The sequence below is a fragment of the Dermacentor variabilis genome, chromosome 7, assembly GCF_050947875.1.
Source record: "Dermacentor variabilis isolate Ectoservices chromosome 7, ASM5094787v1, whole genome shotgun sequence".
Lineage (NCBI taxonomy): Eukaryota > Metazoa > Arthropoda > Arachnida > Ixodida > Ixodidae > Dermacentor > Dermacentor variabilis.
In genome coordinates this window covers 155,223,532-155,242,652 of record NC_134574.1, presented here as the reverse complement: position 1 = coordinate 155,242,652, position 19,121 = coordinate 155,223,532, and the positions used below count along the sequence as shown (strand labels likewise).

General features: G+C 45.3%; 1 protein-coding gene across 2 annotated transcripts; it reads right to left on the bottom strand.

Moving 5' to 3' along the window:
• Positions 1-791: 791 nt before the first annotated feature.
• Dbp21E2 (putative ATP-dependent RNA helicase Dbp21E2) lies at positions 792-17,408 on the bottom strand. Of its 2 annotated transcripts, none has more exons than XM_075699766.1 (7): positions 17,231-17,408; positions 16,746-17,150; positions 14,926-15,207; positions 10,060-10,182; positions 6,149-6,472; positions 4,912-5,157; positions 792-1,120 (listed from the first exon to the last, which is right to left on the bottom strand). In XM_075699766.1, the coding sequence occupies exons 1-7, from the start codon at positions 17,291-17,293 to the stop codon at positions 1,082-1,084; spliced, it is 1,482 nt and encodes a 493-aa protein (XP_075555881.1). In that variant the 5' UTR covers positions 17,294-17,408; the 3' UTR covers positions 792-1,081. The 2 variants fall into 2 exon arrangements, with proteins under 2 accessions (XP_075555881.1, XP_075555883.1); XM_075699768.1 differs by having other exon boundaries at positions 16,746-17,129; positions 17,231-17,407.
• Positions 17,409-19,121: the final 1,713 nt, after the last annotated feature.

Here is a 19,121-nt window from a genome sequence, read left to right as displayed (position 1 = left end):
TGCATGCTAGTGCATGCTTGCTCATGTTGCAGAGCGCTCGATGGCGTTATCAATATGGGGCACACATCAAGCTACCGCCTTTCTTGGCTCACCGTTGCACATTTGCCATTGCACCATGGCAGACAGCGAGTGAGGTGCGATCTTATTACACTTGGACTTTATACGGAACCTAGGCTTCTTCCGGCACGTCGCATGATGGTGGAGGAAAGATAATACATTTACAATGTGAGGTTAGTGATGGTTCTGGTTTCGTGCTCTATATTTAAAGGGGTTCTCCTTAGCTCGGACTCTATTTTATTCAAATAAATTTCCAGTTTCCTTGGAGTTTGAATTTACCAGATGCTACCATGCACCATGAGCTGGGCTCTCAGCAAACGTTTTAAGCCAACCCTTTAAGCCAACCCTCTAACCCCGTCCCAACAATAGAGACTAGCATTTTGGCGTACCTTGTGTGATTTCAAGAAGTGTGGGGCTATCACTGTGTCGTCTGCTCAGGAACATTCCGAAACCATGTGGCTGCCAAACGCATCTCAAGCTGACCAATGAGACGCACATCAGTGATCAGCTTGAGATGCACATGTGAAAGCGAAACGAAGCGTAGCCTGTGCATATTGACCATGCCTGTCACCATGACCATCACCTGTCATGGTTGCACACTGCTGCATAATCCTACTGCAATGCAAAAAAAATTCAAATAATTTTTTTTTATTGCACTGGATGCACTCAAGTTTTGCCAGTTTGCTTTGGGACATGTAAAGTTTACCATGTAAAGCATACTTCACACTCAGAAATTTGGTGTTGTTGTTCCTTTAATCCGAGCAGGTTTCAGACGACATGTAGAAGATAAGGATCTAGACTGTATATTCCTCATGGCATACAACTTTCTGTAACGAGCTGTCATTGCTAAGCAAGAGAAGACCACCGGACATGAAGTAAGCTGGGGACTCTTGAGCTCCAGTCTATCGTCGCCAATCTTTGAGGCCATTTCACCACCCACTGACTACTGCATTATGGCCTGCATGTTCTGTTGGCTCTTCTTCAGCTCTCCATCTTGTTGAAATAGGCTGCTCCTGCTGGGCCGTCACCTAGCACTGACTGGCCTTGCCTCACGGGCTGCTATCTGCATGAACAAAATGCAAGAACGGATATCACCAACTGTTCATTTGCAAGTGCGGAAGCAAACTACATCATAGACCTCTTATAAATGGAAGTGCTGGAGTCTTGAACACACGCACAATGACCAAAACAATTTTCAAAGCCTGCGCAAGTGCAAAACACGCAGACCAAGCAACTGTGTGCATTTGACAATCGAAGTGCGACCAAGTTTTCAATCTGTGAATGATGATAAGCTTAGAACCAGAGGACCAGCCTTTACAGAAGGTTTTCACAGCAAGCAGACAAAGTAACACAAGCAAAAAAGCAAAAGAGGAAAGCATTTACTTTCCGCACACACTCAAATGCTGCAGAGCGACAACACACATGCATTTGGTGTGCAGTGTGACCTGGAGCACAAGCTGCTGATGAGTGGCTGGAGCACAGCATGTGTATTATTTTATTCAGAGCAGTTTACAGAATTATGATATCGTTTTTTGTTGTAGAGTTACAGAATTGTAAACTTGATACTAGAGTTTTCTTTTTTTTAAATATAATTTCTGAACCTTCAAAGATTTTTCTGTTAAAGTTGGGGGCATAAGTTGACATTCCACTTCCTAGAGTTGCTAGATTTTAACTTCTTTTAAATGCAACAAACCTCATCAAATTCAGTGCAGTCATTGATGAGCAAAGCGAAGAAAAAGCTCACAAGGTGCTTAAAGGGACTGTCTACTGTTTTTCATACTTCCTTTTTTTTGTACCCCAAAAGAAAGCTTATCATTCGAAGTGTCTAAGCATGCAGCAGTTTCTCTGGAAAACGAGCAGAAATTCATAGGACACAATTTTTTTATCTGCGTAGTCTCTTAATGTTGCTCACAGATGCCCACAACACTGATTACTGGACACGATGGCAATGCCATGCCAGTAAAAGTGAGAAAGAGCATCGAGTTTCTGGAGGAATGGCTACCTTGTGTTAAACACAAATTATTACCTTAATGGCTGTCCTCAGCATGTGACATGTTGCATCATAATTATCTTTTTCTTAGAACCTACAATCACATGTTCCCTACAGGAGCTGTCTGTGTAGTCAACCATAGCCCTTTTCGCAACAGTAAAGCAGGAACATCATGGTAAGGAATGCCTACACCAGTACTGTGATGACACCGGCATGCCTTAAGAGGATGCTTTAGCTCGGGCCCAACTCCGATCCCGCCTATACAAATACACATAAAACACACAAACAATTTTCGAAGATAACCACTGGGCTGATATTTATGAAATTTGCTGCATTTGAGGGAGTAAGTTAAATTCTAGTGACTGTTGGAAGTGGAATTTCGATCTAGGGCCTGAAATTTTAAGAAAGGAATTTTCAAAAACTTGTAAGTTTGAAGAACATAGAAGCGCGAAGTTTACAAATTCGTAGCTCTGCGCTAAGAAAAGATATCGCAGCTCTGTAAACTGCAAATGTTCGAGCATTCAAAACGGATAAAGTTGATATGCCAATTTATATCTTACATGAATTTGTTACATTGTTTACAAAGATAATGCTAGAGTTTTACTCACATATTAGGGGATTATTTGAGGGCCACATGTTTTATACAAATTTTGTCCGCTTTAGATGTACTATTAGGTGCAGTTTACAGAATTGTGACATTGTTTTTCAATGCTGAGTTATAGAGTTGTAAGCATGATAGTTCCATTTGTTCAGAATCTGCAATTTTTACCTATCTTTATTAAAAAATTTAAACCTAAAAAAATTCGAAACCAACAGTCACTAGATTTTAACTTTTTCTTTTGAATTCAACCAACCTCACCAAATTTGATGCAGTGGCTGCAGAGAAAAATGATTTCTCCTTTCCCATGTATTTTAGATAGACGCCTCCAAGCTAAAGCTCCTTCTTAAAAGTGTGATGCATTTTTGATGTTCTGAAAAGGACTGCCACCTTCAACCCTCTCTCACAATGCCACTCCCACTGTTGCACGCCACATGTCAATAGGGAATAAAGTCAACAATCAGTACCGTACAAAGGAATGCACCCCCAACTTGGCAGCCCAAAATAATGAAAAAGAATTCTAAAGGAAAAGCAATTGCATTTGGAGTCCCGGCCGCGATTGGCATCAGTGAATTTTTGTGCGCTGTGTACTTCTGCATGCCGCTACTAGATGGCGTGAGCACCGGTGCACACAAGTCGCCTGCTGGGCCGGCACCATTTCGACCAAAACGTCGGTCCCGTGTAAGGGCCGCACCTCATCAAAATTGTAAACAAAAAAGAAAAAGTATGGCCCTTACAGAAGTATATACGGTAATTTGGACACGCTTGATTATTCAGACATACCCGCAACGCCACCACTAACCCCATAGACTTAAATGTATAAGAACGACTGAAATTTCGGACTCTGACTGCACGAACGTGTGCTAATATGGCGACCGAGTCCAGCAGAAACAGTTATAGTATTTTCGTTGTGTGTATCTGGCATGGTTGCCAGTCATGTTGTCAGCGCTCCGTGAAACCGAAACTAGCGAAGCCTAGTTGTTCTAGTAGTTCATCTGGAGTGACAGTGTAACGATGGTCCAGATTCACGCGAAAGATAGCACACTTGGCACTGTGTCAAGAATGCTGTTGCTCGTAGACGCCGATGTGTCTTGTGCTACAGTCACGCGAAATTAAGGTATCACCGGAAGCGACGATCCAATACGGCACACATATTTTGGCCACATGTGGAATAATTTCACTTATTTTTGAGCTAACCCAATATTTCGGACTCCCGATTATTCGGACATTTTGGCGATCCCAATCGAGTCTGGATTACCAGTCAGCAACTGTACCTGAGGACACATCAATGCACAACTCCGTTTGCCTGCACAAAGCAGCGCCACTTTTCAACATGCACTAACCAAAAATAAGAAGTTACTCTCTTATGCAAAAAAAGGTTGGCGTAAGTGCATAAAATGCAATTTCAGGCAATAAATTAATGCATCCAAGCAGAATAACTCTCTATGCCCGGTTTTTCGGTTATGTTACTCGTTACTCTTGGTTACTTGTTACTCTCTGAATGAACTATGTAATCTTGCTGAGCTCACAGAGCTAGAAAAACAAATCGAATATGACAGACTAAATATTTTTTTCTTAGTGATCATCAATCAAGTAAGAATAAGACATGACCAATATTTTCAAATCAAAACTGATGAAATATCCATATACTAGCACAGTATGCATATACCCCTCGAGCAGTGCGTAATGACTGCTCCAAATATAGTTTTTTTCCTAGGGCCATTCAACACTGGAATTATTTACTGGAATCAGTTGTCACACCAAATTCTGCCAGGAACTTTTCTAAACACTATATGCCTAGTGTACCCGATGCTCTGTCATATATGTGTTATCGTGTTGAGTGTGATTTGTTCATTTTTCTTTGGTTTACCTCATTGCCTGTTCTTGCGCGTTTAGTGCTTCGCTTTTGATGTATCAGAAATGTAGTTCTTTTTTTCTTCTTTCCTTACAAATGCACTTCCTTTATGTACCCTATTCACTCCTGCAATAGCTTGTAAGGGCAGACAGTATGAATGAATGAAAATGAAATGTGACCGTACACAGACTGGTTGACACTGTCTCTCCGTGAAGCAATGCCCCATGTATTTTGTGCACCACTTCCAGAGCAAAATGAGATATAATTCCTAGCTTACAGGATACATGCATGCTCGTTTCCATGCCCGTTTCCGTCAATGTGACACATGGTCTTCTCATTCCCACCACAATGCAAAAGCATGTTCTTAACGGCAGACAGTCCCTCTAACAGTAAACAAGGACCAACTCTGACCTCGATGCTTTGCGCCAGGTGTGCGTCAGCTGCGGAGGCCACGAGGCTTATGACAGTGGCGTGTGGGCTGCCCTGCAGCCGCCCCACACGACCTGCCCGGTGGAGGTAGTCGGGTACGTGCTCAGGCAGGTCGAAGTTAATCACACGGCTGGCACGTGAAGTGTCCAGACCTCGTGAGCCCAGGTCGGTGCACACCAAAAGATCGGTCTCGCCCTCGGCGAAGCGTGCATACTGCCGTTGCCGCTCCTGAAACAGATACCCAGCATGCAGCTCATTCAACAAGGAATACAGTCTAAATCTGGACTGGGCAGCTGATGCAAAACCTCCCGGTGCAAATCAATTTCTAAACTAATCTTTTTATTCTTTCTTTATTATTTCTTATTTTTTCCAGCGAAAATCATGCGAGTCAATGGCACTGGCATGGAATCGTTCAACATGTGTGACATTACCCATGGTTGGTCTAATGCTAAGCAGCTTGCCTTCTATCGCAGCGGAGAGTTGTCATTCCCCAGCAGTATTGTTAGCCTAGGTTTGTAACCTAATCTTGCCAACAGCCACAAGCCTAAACTGTTTGGAGAAAAAGAAGGTACCTGCTTTGAAAACACCACTTTCAGCAGTGTCAAAGACCTGATGGTGGAACGCGAGTCCGATTCAGCATACTGCATTTTTCTGTAAATAACCTGCGTCCTCATACAACCCACAACCGCAGTTACAACACCCAGAAAGAAGAATAAAAGGCCCATCCATATAACATGCAGAAACAACTGCACACAACAACACTCAAGTCTTTATAGAAACAGTCACGTGGATGACAACTCTTCCATGTCGCACCTTCAGCCAGCGGCTGCGTCCCCACCACTTTGGTGACGCTGATATCTTCTGCTACATTGCAAAGAACTGCAGTCTAGCGCAACTCCCATGGTCCGAGTTCTGGTTTGCTGGCGTCGCGTGCACTATAACCCAACTGCTAACCCAGCAAAATGATTGACCATGAAAGAAGAGAGAGCCTCAATAAGTGAGACGGGATTCCTCAGGAGGTAGCGAAACTTAAAGCAAAGAACTTTGCCCTGATATGAAATGCCTTAACGTGATATTTGCATATCATCTGCACCCTTATTTTACTGTTACATGCAAAAATACTGTATGCGGCTTGCAGGTGGGGTTCTGTGTACATCCTAACTTGACTGCTAATGTCACTTTCTTTATGGCAAAGCCTTTCGTTCCGCACGCACAGTACCTGGATAGACATTTCCCCATGGAGGCAGGCAGCCTCCATGCCGTTCTCACGGAGCAGGTGGCCCAGCCACTGGCAGCAAGCGTTCGTGTTGGCAAACACCAGCTGTGCCTGCCCCCTATGCTGCAGCAGTTCCATCAGCTTGGCCATCTTGGCAGCAGCACGCACGCGCAGGAATCGGTGCTCCACGTGGGGCAGCAGCCGGTGCAGCTGTGGGCTGGTGATGCGCAACAGGTGTCTTTCCTGGTCACCCAGCAATTCCGACAAGGCTTCCTTCTGGGGCCGCGCAGCACCTACCAGCACCAGCTGTGCATCCGGCCGCACTACCTGTGGTCAGTTGGGCGATATGCACATGGCATCACTGCACCTCGCAGACCGAGCAGCTGACATTGCTTCCAAGAGCTATGAAATCATCTCTCTTCCACACATGCTGGCGCGTGCTTCTTTCTGGCTTCTTGTCTGCATCTAAGTTTGAAGGAACATATGTATCACGTGCGCATTTTTCAAATATTATTAGGGCACTATCGTTTCATTTATGTGCTTTGTACCCTTACTGCACTGGCCGCTTGCTGTGTAAACGCACGGTAGCTGCGTTCACCCAAAACACTATTAATGACGTAAGTAGTACCTGACACTATCCACAATTTCACAGTAATGTGGTACATTATGCTAGCATCTTGCTTCAATCTGCAAACAACTTTTTTTCAAGTACTCTTTAGTGCTGCCAAAGCTAACAGGCGTACCATGGCTTCCAACAGCTGCTTTCTGCCATACTAGCAAATGCTTGTTCTAGTCTAAACAGCGTGAAAGGACAGGACAAGCTAGGACGCAAACAAGAAAGTGCTGAGAAGATTATTTTTCAACGCTTGTGAACACTCAAGCTCAAACGCTTTCTGTGCAATTCCACAGCCATGATGTGCATGTTCACAGGGACAGTGCTCCTGGAATAGTGCTCTAAGCTGGACAGACACCTACCTAAGCAATTAACGCTTACTGTTTCATTATGACAGACCAGAAGCTGTGCATTACTTTCAATTATCTACTGGATCCTGCTGTTGATACCGCTGATGTGTTTTTTGTATGACCACAGAAAAGAACAGAAAAAGTATAGAACCAGGAAATTACCAAAACGAACACAGTGCAGGCTTAATAATAGGTGATCTATTCAGTCAAACCTGGCTGCCTTTACAAGAGTAAAGAAACAAACTGGCATTATAAGTGCTTAATGTCTTTTAAAGGTAAACGCTATTTGCCCAATGCCATGCACACATACTCAATGGCATTACGACAATTCTGCCTGCAGCACAGTGCTTTTTCGAAATTCATTCAGCTGCCAGACATTTGCTCCCAATGTTAGCAGTTATCCCTGCTTGCAATAGACATTTGTGAAGCAAACTTAAATAATTGTACATTGTCTAAGTAATTGTCTACCAATGCTTTAGATTGCAAAATTAATTTTTACATTGCAAGCCAACTTACTGAATTCACTACAGCCTGCAGAAGCTCCTATCATCTCATGTCTAGTGTATTAAGAAGGGCACACGTAGCAGCAATTTCCGATATAATAATAATAATGAGAGGAAGAAAGTTAAGGTCCAAGACAATGGCATTAAAGGGACACTAAATAGAAAAAATTGTAATTAGCTGTATCAGTAAACTCTTCAAAAATACCCGGAAAGCCATTGTTATCATGACAAGAGGATTGGTAAGCCAGAGAAGGTGCCAGAAATGAAAGTGCAGGACGGGAACCTCACTTTGAAGTTCACGCACCAGGTCGCTGTGATGTCATGGATTCCGGCAGTGCTTGCTTTGGCTTAGTGAATTTGTTAACTACTGCCAAAGACTGAAGTTGGCGAAAAAAGAGTACCTTTACCAATCCACAATGGCCCAAATACAAAAAAGTTTTGCATTACATGTCACCACACTGACATACTGACACTGGGATGTCGATGAGAGAGAGAGAGAAAAAGAACTGACTTTTGTTGTCTTTTCTTATGAACAACCTCTTATCGTGACATGAACAAAAACAGAGTTGTGAAAGCCCACACAAAATCAGTATAAACCAGTGCAGTGTTTCTATTTAGTGTCCCTTTGCCTGTGTCGCACAGGCATTTCTCTCAGAATTGACAAACAATCAGAAATAGCAGTCATCTTATCAGTAAATCTTCATAATTTATGAGATGTGAGAAAGCAATGGCCTATGTTCATCACTCATTGCTTACTCAGTTGCTCAGTAGTTTGGTAATGCCTGGTGTAACGTGAACGCAACTGCTTCGACAGGTGCCACTATGCCCAGACAATAGATCAACCTAAATAATGTTTGCCTGTCTTTTATGCACAGCACCAAAGGCACTTCTTTTGAGGCGTACATTATTCTTAACCCTACGAGGGTCGAAGACGAAAATATAGGCCGCCGCTTACAAGTCCCAAATGGGTGATGCTGTGTATTTGCGACACCGTCTGTACGACTTTAAAACATGCCAATTTTTCAACTCTGTGTTGCCCACCCAGCAAGTGCTGCCACCCTGTGCAGATAAAATAATTCTTTTTTTAATTCGTAGTCTCTTGTTTTTAATTCCAAGGCTTGTTTGTGACGGCACATTGGTGACTACTTGCGCATCCGCGTGCCGGTTAGTTTTGGTTTCATCTTGCGCACCATTTCCATTTGTCACACTCAGAAAAACTGATGTCTATCTGGTTTCTAATCTCTCAAAGGGTCACCACTAGATGCTCTCTCATTTATTGCTCACAGGGGTGTGATCACATCTGTTCGCAGGCGGGCACTGGTATTACAAACGATGCTGTCATGCCTGCGTTTCTTTTTTCGAGACTCGCGAAAATTGATTGCCCCTCGTTGGAAATGGGAAAAAGCATTACCGCAAGTTTCCGACTCGTTTCGTTTTTATGATGGGCACACAACCATTGAGTTTTCTTGCATGCGCTCAGATACACAGTTCGATTACACTATGGATGTATGTGCCAGTTGATCTTCTGCATGCGATTCGAGTGGTGATTTTTTTTTTATGTGGACTGCTGCCCAAGTGCCGAGTCAGAATAGTGTATTTATTCCAATGTATATCTACTTTTTTGTTGTTGTTATGGGTATTTATGCAAGCCAATCTGCATTCATGAATATACAATACGCGTTTACATATGGAAAATATTTTTCATCACCTTATGGTTTATGGTCACTTAACTTTTTCCGAAATAGGTCACTCTGAAGATTTTAGATGTGAAAAGAAAAAATGCAACTCTGGAAGTCTCATTCGGCAAAAAAGAAATTGACCCTCAAAGGGTTAAACAAACAAGAGCCATTACGGAGTTGTCGGACTAAATATTTCTAGACAACCTCATGATAAATAATTCTCAAACAGTTCTTATACATATGATGGTGCAATAAAGGCTATCTTACCTGTCAGAATTTCTCACATCTCTAGTTTTTGGCACGAATGACTAGTGCAAAAAGTTGGTGCTATCTTATGAATGCTAATTCAGAGAACTCTGATAGTGATTACAAGGCGTCTTAAAGTAACAATGGTGGTGATGAAGAGGCCAGGTTGCCTGTAGAACACAAGTTACCTGAACTAAAATCATGAATTAGGATAATTCCTAACTTTTGCTTGAATTTTGAAACTGAAAATTTTGCTATATCTTCAGCAACATATCAACAATAATAGCGTTTGATTTTAAAGACTTCTTATTTTAAGAAGTTACTTAAAATTAAGAGACTTTAAAGTGACCCTGAAAGACTTTTCTATCTAATCATCTCACGAATTTTATGGCGCCAACATTTTTCCAATCATTCAACAACAAATGGAGTTATGGCACTGCTACATGGCTTTCTCTCTCTTTTCGTCTCCTATCAAACGAGCGGTGGCATCTTCATGCACCTATTATTTTGGGAAGCACCGCACCTCATCCACAATGCTGGTCATGGAGTCACGGAAGCTGTCGTCGAGCAAGGTGTCCACCTCGTCCAGTACTAGCCGTCTCACACGCCGCAGGTTCGTACTCCGCAGCACACCTGGAGTGGATACCTGCGCAAATCTTTTCTCAGCCATAACGAGCCACCAGTGGCTTCATGAAACGAACCAGTCACTTCGTTTGCTTATTCCACAGAATGAAAAGGTACCTCCTATTTTAATTTTTTTTTTCAGTGGTTAGCTGTATTTTCACTCCAGTGTAAAGGACAGAAAAAAATTATATGGAGACTGACCCTCTGGAATTCTCAGAATTGCCACAGAGAAACGTAGCCAAGCCTCATTTTAAAACAACAGCCCATACATAGAGAACTAAAACCAATAAATACCTACATCCTCACACAGAGGAAAAAATAAAACAAACTTTAGCGATTCCTTTGGCTCTGAACTAATTTACTGCGAAACAACAGTCTTCCACAGAGAAATAACAGAGCCATAGCTCTACTACTCCAGGTACGAACCCAGAAAATGCCTCGTTCTGTAAATATGATCTTCAAGCTCAGCCAAGGTCAAACTGGGACTTAGCCTGCCGCTACTGGCAGCTGCTGCATATGCCGTGTGGGTGTCCATATCTTGAAAATGATCTGCAATGTGGACAAAGTGCGACGAGTGCTGGTAGCTTTGTATGTGCTGTGCTTTCGACGCTTAGTTCACGCTGAAGCGAGACGCAGCATGAAGGTCAATTTTCTCACTGCTGCTGCCGCGCCGAGCAGCGCCTGTGTCCTTTCCAGAAGCAAGCAAAACCATGCTGTTGCTCGACAAACTTGGTTTAGCCGCGTTCAACCACAGCAAGTTTTTCATTTTAATTTCGCTTGAATACACACATTAAATGCATACATTGTGGGGATGCGCAACTCTCGCGCGTCCCCTGATATGCTTTTCCCGCATGGCGCGTCTCCTGTAATCCGGTTTCGGCGCGTGGCCTGCGTGATGCCCGCGGCGGTTGTGTGGTTGGGGCGCAGTGCGAGAGATGGCGCGAGTGTTGCGCTGCTAACGCCGCCGACAGGCGAGGTTACTTGGGCGCCGAAAGGAAGGCGCTGGCTGTTGGGTTCGAGACAGGAAGCGGGACGGCCGTGCCGCACGTGCAGCGACCCTCTTGCCCGGCGGGTCGGCGCGCGGCGGGGACGTATCCCGCGTGCGCGCCGACCCATGCTTCTGCGAGACCGCCTCGCGTGGCCGCCCTCGAACGCGCCACGATTCGCGTGACCATACACGCGAACGACCAGGCCTTGGGATCCAGCATGGGGCGAACATATTCGCTCGCTTCCGGTCGCGGTGAGTCAGACTTCTAGATTTGTCGCGCGCCCATCGGCATGTTTTGTGGATAGCAACTCGGCTAGCAGGCACTGATCTATGAAAGGTGCAATAAATGCCCTTGTGATTGTTTGCACTAGTGTGTACTGTCGTTCCTTTGTCCCAAGAGTACGGGAGCGGAGGGACCCCACGACATTTAAAATTAAATTTCAACAAAGCAGAACTTCCCTAGAAGGACCTGTCTGGATAACAACAGTCCCAGCGGTTTCCAGAGTACTTTCTGATTTGAATGAAATTTTTATATAACATAGCAACAACCCTCCATACATGAGAATGGAACCTATTTTTCCAGCGCTTGCTTTTGTTACAGCATGAAAAGTTTTCCAGAGACAAGGCAGAGAATGTAAATAATGCAACTGCACAATGTCTTGAATTTTAAAGTACGTTAAAAAATAAGAACACTTTTTTATGCATTTACACTTCCTATACAGTGCTTGCATAATGTTGTAAATTAAAGTAAAATAAACCCAGCTTATTGCACAAATTGACAACCCCAGTAAAGAATGACACACTTAACTTTTGAGCACAAAGACTAATAACGGGTCTGATTTGGAATTTTTAAAATTTTGCTTACCACAAATATTTTCACTCAATATTCTTTTTGTGCATCTTTTTGTGCTACTTTCTGGATGTGAAGCAAGATATAATCAGGATCTTGTACATGTTGCAGCTTTAAATTTTAGTGGCAAAATTTGGAGAAAGAAGAAAAAAGACAAAATTCAGAGATTTGGCAGTTTTGGAAATCGAATTTTAAAAAATCGCAAGTGATTTTGATGAAATTTCCCCACATTAATCTCCTTTAAATGGTTGTCTGTTTTTTGCAAAAGCATGTTGCACCATTTTGTTCCGAGTAGAAAACAAAGCTAAACACAGTAATATACAGAATAAGTTGCTGTGTTTGGTGACCCGCAACTTCTGTTTTGGAGTGTTGCATCACGCAGCGATCAGACTTAAGTTTTCTGATGCAACAGTAGCAGCAGTGCCTAGACTCACATGCTCCTCAAACAAGAGCAGTTGGTAAAACTTGCAATTCAATGTCCTCCATTGCAGCATCTGCATCTCGTAACCTCTGTGCTGGCTTTGGAATGCTGTATCACACGAGAGTATAACTGGCATCCACTAAAGCACAAAAAAAAAAAATAACTGCATACACAGTGGAAGATCTTCCATCATCTCTTATTGTTTCTATTAGTTGTATTAAATGTGAGTAAACAAAGCGAATGATGTCATAAGGGCAAGCAAATGCTTTACATGACAGCTTTGTTCTAAGCAAGCATTATTGTCATGCAAACGACTACGCAAACTTCGCACACCCACAAAATGGCATTGCCATGGTGCCCCCCCCCCCCCCCCCCCAATAAGGCCTTTTACACTTCACACTTACGAAATTCGCATAGATGATGGCATCAGATTTCCCCCTGGGCAACAATCGTAAGAAACTCTGTGGGGTCCGCAAATGAGAGCTATACTTTGGCAAGCAGCTTAGGTGTTCTCACAGGTACTGCTCTGCGAGAATTTTGCTTATGGTGAATTCCAATGGTGCAGTCGGTGCAACTTTTTCTGCTCTTTCTGCAGCAGGGGTGTTCCAATGTCAGAACGAGGGCAGAAGCTGCATCTTCCAATCAGATATTGATTTGATATTGATATTGATACTGATTGATTGAATCAGTAGATTTTGAGCCATGACCACTCCGCGGAGTAGTCCAGGCTGCTCTGCAAGAACTGGCGCAGGGGACCGAAACTCTGCCTGATGTGTTTCCTTCGCGTGTGCTTTTTTCTTCTACCGCTCACCACATTTGGTGACATCGTAGTAGTAGTGGCTTTGGTGCTAGCAGTTAATGTGGTTGACGACTTGTTGCGGTAATGACAGTGACAGCTGCTTGATAGTGACAGCACCGACTCATATAGTTCTGATATGTACAACGAATTGGACGCACAGTGACAATGAAACCGTTGCTTATGTGCGGGCTTCCTAGAAAATGCTTTACATGTGCTGGCTGCAGAAGCGAATGACCATACGCAGGGTAGCCAGGGCAACTCTGGATGTTTTATAGCACTTCCGTTCTTCCACTATGCCATGGCCGTGTGGGTTGTGTTCCAATTGTAAATTATGAAGCGTTGCTACACGACAGAAAAGGAGTGCTCGCTTGCACAAGTGGTCAGTTGCCCCAAATCCACTAGTGGAATTCAGCATTAGTGTCTTAGGCACCGAGCAGAACAGGACAGGAAGAGGACGGAGACAACGGTGCCATTTTCCATCCTCTTCCTGCTATAACGCCTTCAGTCATGGTGCACACATTAGTGTATGCAACTTGTTCTTGCCACTTCTGTCCAGTGATGTCAAGAAAACAATTGCTGACATTCACCTTCAAGTACACAGAACACTCTGCTTAGCTAATGTAGCTCCATTTTACATGAGAGTGTAGTGTATTGGGGCAGACAACCAATTTGCAGAAGGCACCACCATGCCTGACATGATATTCATTGTGCCCCATTGTGCAAGCAACAGCAAAAGAGTAATTTTTCCTGACTCTTATTGCTTAAGGCCATTAAAATAACTAGAGCTGCTTCCATCTCTACGACCCTCTACCTTTCTCCCTCCTACCCTCTCTCTCTTTTAACCCCATCCCCTCCACCCTGCTGGCGCTGAGCCATGCTCCCGCATGGGTTGCAGAAAATAGCGCTAGCCTTTTCTCCTTCCCCTCAAGAACCACTTCTCTGTGTACACCCTTGGCCAATATGAAAGAGAACACCTCATTTGTGCTCAAATCGCAATTCCTGTAAACATGCAAGCCAAAACCTCGCTCACTGCTACTACTTGTTTGCCTGTTGAAGAATCCTGTTCATGGAACGTTTATTCATACAAGCACACGCAACAAAAATGAATGAGTTCGAACACAAATTTGGTGTTTCCTTTCATATTGGCCGGGTCGTGCACTTTGAGCTGCGGATTAAATTTTGCACTGTGGCTGACACAATGCATTGTGACTGACAGCACAATACAAAGATTAAAAGTTTGAATCATGGGATTTTATGTGCCAAAACCCAGATATGATCATGAGGCACACCGTAATGGGGGACTCTGGATTAATTCTGACCCCCTGGGGTTCTTTAACGTGCAACTAAATCTTAGTAAACAAGCCTATTTGCATTTCGGCCCCATCAATATGTGACCTCAGCAGCCAGGATCAAACCCAAGACCTGGAGCTCAGCAGCATAACGCCACAGCCACTAAGCTACTGTGGAGGGTACAATGAACAGTTAATTACTCTTCATTATGCTGACTTATGGGAAAAGTTACAAAGCCATCATTATATTGCCCTGACTTGCTTTCAGGATAGTCTTCAGCACCTTGGAATCAAATTACATAAATTTGACACACTTATCAACCTACATTACCATAATTTGTGACTGAAGGTAGTGAGAAAACTTTACGCCGTGTGAACTGTGAAATTATTAGAAAAATCAAATGCCGAAGACACGCACCAGCAGCTGTGCTTTGTCTACATTGGCGTGTGACACACGGCGAGAAAGCAGGCACGCTGAGAGGCCACAGGCGCTGGCCAGAGTGTGGGCCACTCTAGCCAGCTGGTCGGCCAGCTCCCGGCTGGGGGCCACGACCAGCGCCTGTGGCTGCATCTGCTGGAGCTGCTGCAGCATCTCTTGCAGCAGGGGCAGCAGGTAGGCCAGTGTCTTGCCGCTGCCAGGCTCGGCCAGGCATAGCACAGGACGCTCCTTCTCGCGCGCCAGCACCTCCAGACACTCGAGCTGTGCAAAAAAGAATAAGAATAAAGAGGAAGCATAATTTGCAGGGAATATTTGTTTTTTGCATTACTTTCTCTCCCATTTATGTCACAATCTGTGGGGTCTGAGCAATAAAACAGGGACCATTTAGCAAGCCCTATGACTATTGCACAATCTCTCAATGTAGGTATATGCCATAGGTTATCGGGCTATCGACAACTGTGCTCTAAATATAATATGTTACAGGGCTAGCTGGTTCATTCTTGCACGGAATAATAGGTGCAATTTTTGGGCGGGACAGTGTGAGAGACAATTGGAACAGTTGCGAGCTAGTGCCTGTCTTTTGTCTGTCTCACTGTTCCATCTGAAGTTTGCGCTTATGTATTGCATGCCATAACTGTGCTAATAGCAAGCTCCCATGCAAGTTGAGTGCCACAAGTGACAATAATGACCTAGGTTGACCTCCCTTGGTTAAAAGCCAACTGCAACAAAATTTCGGACTACGTAAAAAGCCTAGCTTAAGATAGCACACATATGAAGGAACGTTCATGCAATATTTGACGTTTGAAATAGGAGCAGAAGTGTCATGGATAGCTTGCAAAAATTGCCTTCTTTAATGCTGAAACCGAAACTAATGCTGCCATTATTGCTTGATGGCGACAACACCTGACCCTAAGCATGCAACTCCTTACATGCATAAATCAGTGGTCGTTAACTTGGAGGTGTTTGGCCATGCACACAGTTAATTTAAACAAGCCCGGGGCAACTGGTAGTTGTTCTGAGGTGCAGATTCACGCTGCACTGTGGGGTCAGCTGCAGGTACGGTTTCGAGGGGTGGCCGATTCTGGTGACCAGAGAGGCTTTGATCTTGGGATGCACAGCCAGCAAAACTGCTGCGCACTTCTTTAGGGTCTGCGGGTCGTCACCATCACTGAGGTCCTCAGGGTTGAGCGTGAGACTCGACGGCGATTTGACTGCAGGAGCGGACAGGCGGTAGTGCATGGAAGGGATGGAGGTCATTGCTGCTGCTGAACATCTTCTGCCTCGAGGTGGTCTGCACTAAAGCTTAGAACCCTGGGACTGCAGCCTGGCCTAGTGTGACGGAAGGTCTGCGTGCCCTAAACTAGCGTAAGGTATCTTTCCATTCCGTTCCATTGTAAGCAGCCAGCCATGAAAATGTCTACCGGCGTCTCCCAGTGGTCGACTTGAGTGCTCTAGAGTGCTCCTAAAGTCCACGATGCACATAAACACCGGGATGCGCACAATTCGGTTGAGATCACAATTGAAATCAACTACAATCGAGGATCAATGAGGCTCAAGATTGCCACTGACGAAAATGATGTGCATATCTGTAGCAGCAGTGCGGCCGCGGGCTCATGGGAAAGTTTTCGACAGGTGTCTGTTACCGTAGCTCTCTCGGCGCTCTGACACGAGCGTGCGCTATCTGCTCTGATACAGATGAGGGGAGCGCGCCCAGTCGAAGACGCCTCGCCAAAGGTGAGGCTTTCTAGGGCACCATGCAGCAGCCACGAAAAGTGCTTTCGTGCGAGGCGGTTACTTACCTGCACAGGGCTCGGCCGGGTGATGGACATCGCCTGCAGCGCGGCCAGCAGCCGCGGGTCCAGCCAGTCCGGGAACGGTTCTGCCTCAAGGGGCGGCGGTGCGTCTGCCAGCCGCCGCACCGTAAAGTGGTCGCCGTGGCTGCGCGACGAGCGTGTCCAACCGGCCGACGCAAGCGGTTGCCCCACGGTGGTCTGGCCCCAGTGCCAGTTACGCTCCGGCCGGCGGCAGCTCACCACAGGACGCCGCATGTTGCCCATCTGACCGAGCCGTTGTAACGCGGCACGGTCTTTCTCGAGCAACTTGTGCCGCAACTTGCGCATTTTGTGCTGAAGGTACACCGGCGTGCGCAGCGTCGCCGTCCCATTCTCGGCAGCAGTCGTCAGCTGCACAACACGACGTGCAAGCTATGGAGACGGGCAATAGCATGCGCCGGAAAGAAGTGTGAAAGCTGCCATCATTTTTTGTGTTGTCTGATTGTACGTACCTGTCTTGAAAAGAGGATGCTAAGCAGACGCTTATGACCAAACGACGGTGCTGCTAATGACATATTTCGCAGCCACGCATCAGCGCAAATCTTCAGCACACAAAACACCAAGAACCATCACACAACACATGGGGAAACGAACCTCGGCCCGTCTCGGCTTGTGGCATCTGCGTCGTCTGCTGTGTCTGTGGCGGAAGTGACGTAAAGCGTGATAGACCGCGGCTGCAGTGGCTGCACAGCATGCTGCAGAGTAGAACCGTAGAACAGTTGAGTGCAGTGCAGTACGCAATGATTGTTAAAATTTTCAGTTTTCACGCAGGGAAACATGTTTTTTGAATACATATATAACAACTATGCGCTCCGAGCTTTCAAGCTTAAGTGATTTTGACATCTTGCCTGAATTATTTTAAATCAATCTCAAAAATGTAAATTCGTCCTATCGCACCCCCAGGGAAGTACGGTGGTTCAAGAGATACGGGGTGTGTCACGTGCAACATCATCTAAGATTGCAAACAAAATCGGAGCAGTTGGGGCTGCTGCTGTCCAGCTCTCGCCTCTCGGACTTCTCTTTCCCAGTCACCATTTCTGGTGGCGGGGAACATATAGAGTATCCAGTTTTCCCCATTGAGCCATAAATTACAGTCCCGATGCGAAATGTTGAGAAAGAGGAAGGCAGCGGGAAGCGCTACACTTGCAGCTACCTGCCCAGTCAAAAGTTCCGAGTCCCGGCAGTAACTTCAGCAAGGCTCGGCTTCTGCGCAGAGCCCGGGTCCCTCAGGCACATAGTAGGGGGTTGCAGAGCTAAATCCTCCGAACCCTTACCCCACCAACGAGCTTTAGGAGAGAGAGCCTTGGCCAGCTCCGACCTCGAGGATCAGCAACGGCTGATTGCGAGGGCCCAGGACGCGGCCCGAGCTCAAGGCATTCTGGAATGAGGACGCCTCTCCAAAGCTGCATTCACCCAATAAAAATGTTTATTCTCTCTCTCTCTCGCAAATACAAACGTTATTAAAAGTATCAAAAACATGGCAGACTGCCTCGAGCAGTGCCAGCACATGGAAGCGCAGGTTTGTACGTAGCTACCCTCCCCACTTTAGAAACCTACAGGAGAAAGTGCCGATTGTACACCCATAGCCACCGAAAAGCGGCAATTTAGAACAGGCAGCGCTCAACCGTGCGAACGTGGCAACGGGAACGCCGACGACTGTGTACGGTCGACATCATCAGAGCAGATCGGCTGAGTGAGAGCGATCAATGTTCAGATGTGTCAGAGACACACGCTTCCGCAGTGCAACCCAGCTGTGATGATTTTATAGGCCTCAGCAAAGAGCCGCCAGACCGGCCCAGTGACGCAAAAAAGATACTCAATACCTCAGTATTACCGCAAATGTAACAGCTTCGATAATAAAACTTCCTTGCGAAGTACTGTCTTATTGCCATCTCTGTTCCTAAACTAACACTAGCAGCTCATCAACTCGAGAAAATCCTTTTTTTAAAGTTATAGATTGCTGTGAGTATAGTTGGTCAACTTTCGACAAGGCGTAAGTGAGGAATGGCCAAGGAGGATGTATGAATCTTCTGGAGTGGCAGCCCCTGCAGCCGCATACTAGAGAAGCCGGCAGCGGCCATATTGCTAGGGGAAAAAATGGGCGGCTCCAGCACAAGGAGCCGCGGAATACGCGCCGCGCTCCACTGCGTTCGCGGGTCCGGGATTTAAAAACGCTATGCACGAAGCTCCCAGGAGCTTTCTGGTAGAAACGCAGCCTCTTGCGTGGGTAGATCTCCTGTTATTTTTTCGCACATTTAATATTTCACAATGAGAAGAGCTAACATAAAGGACATACGCTGTAGATGTGTTTTTCCATTACATTACATATTTGGCTGTGCACAC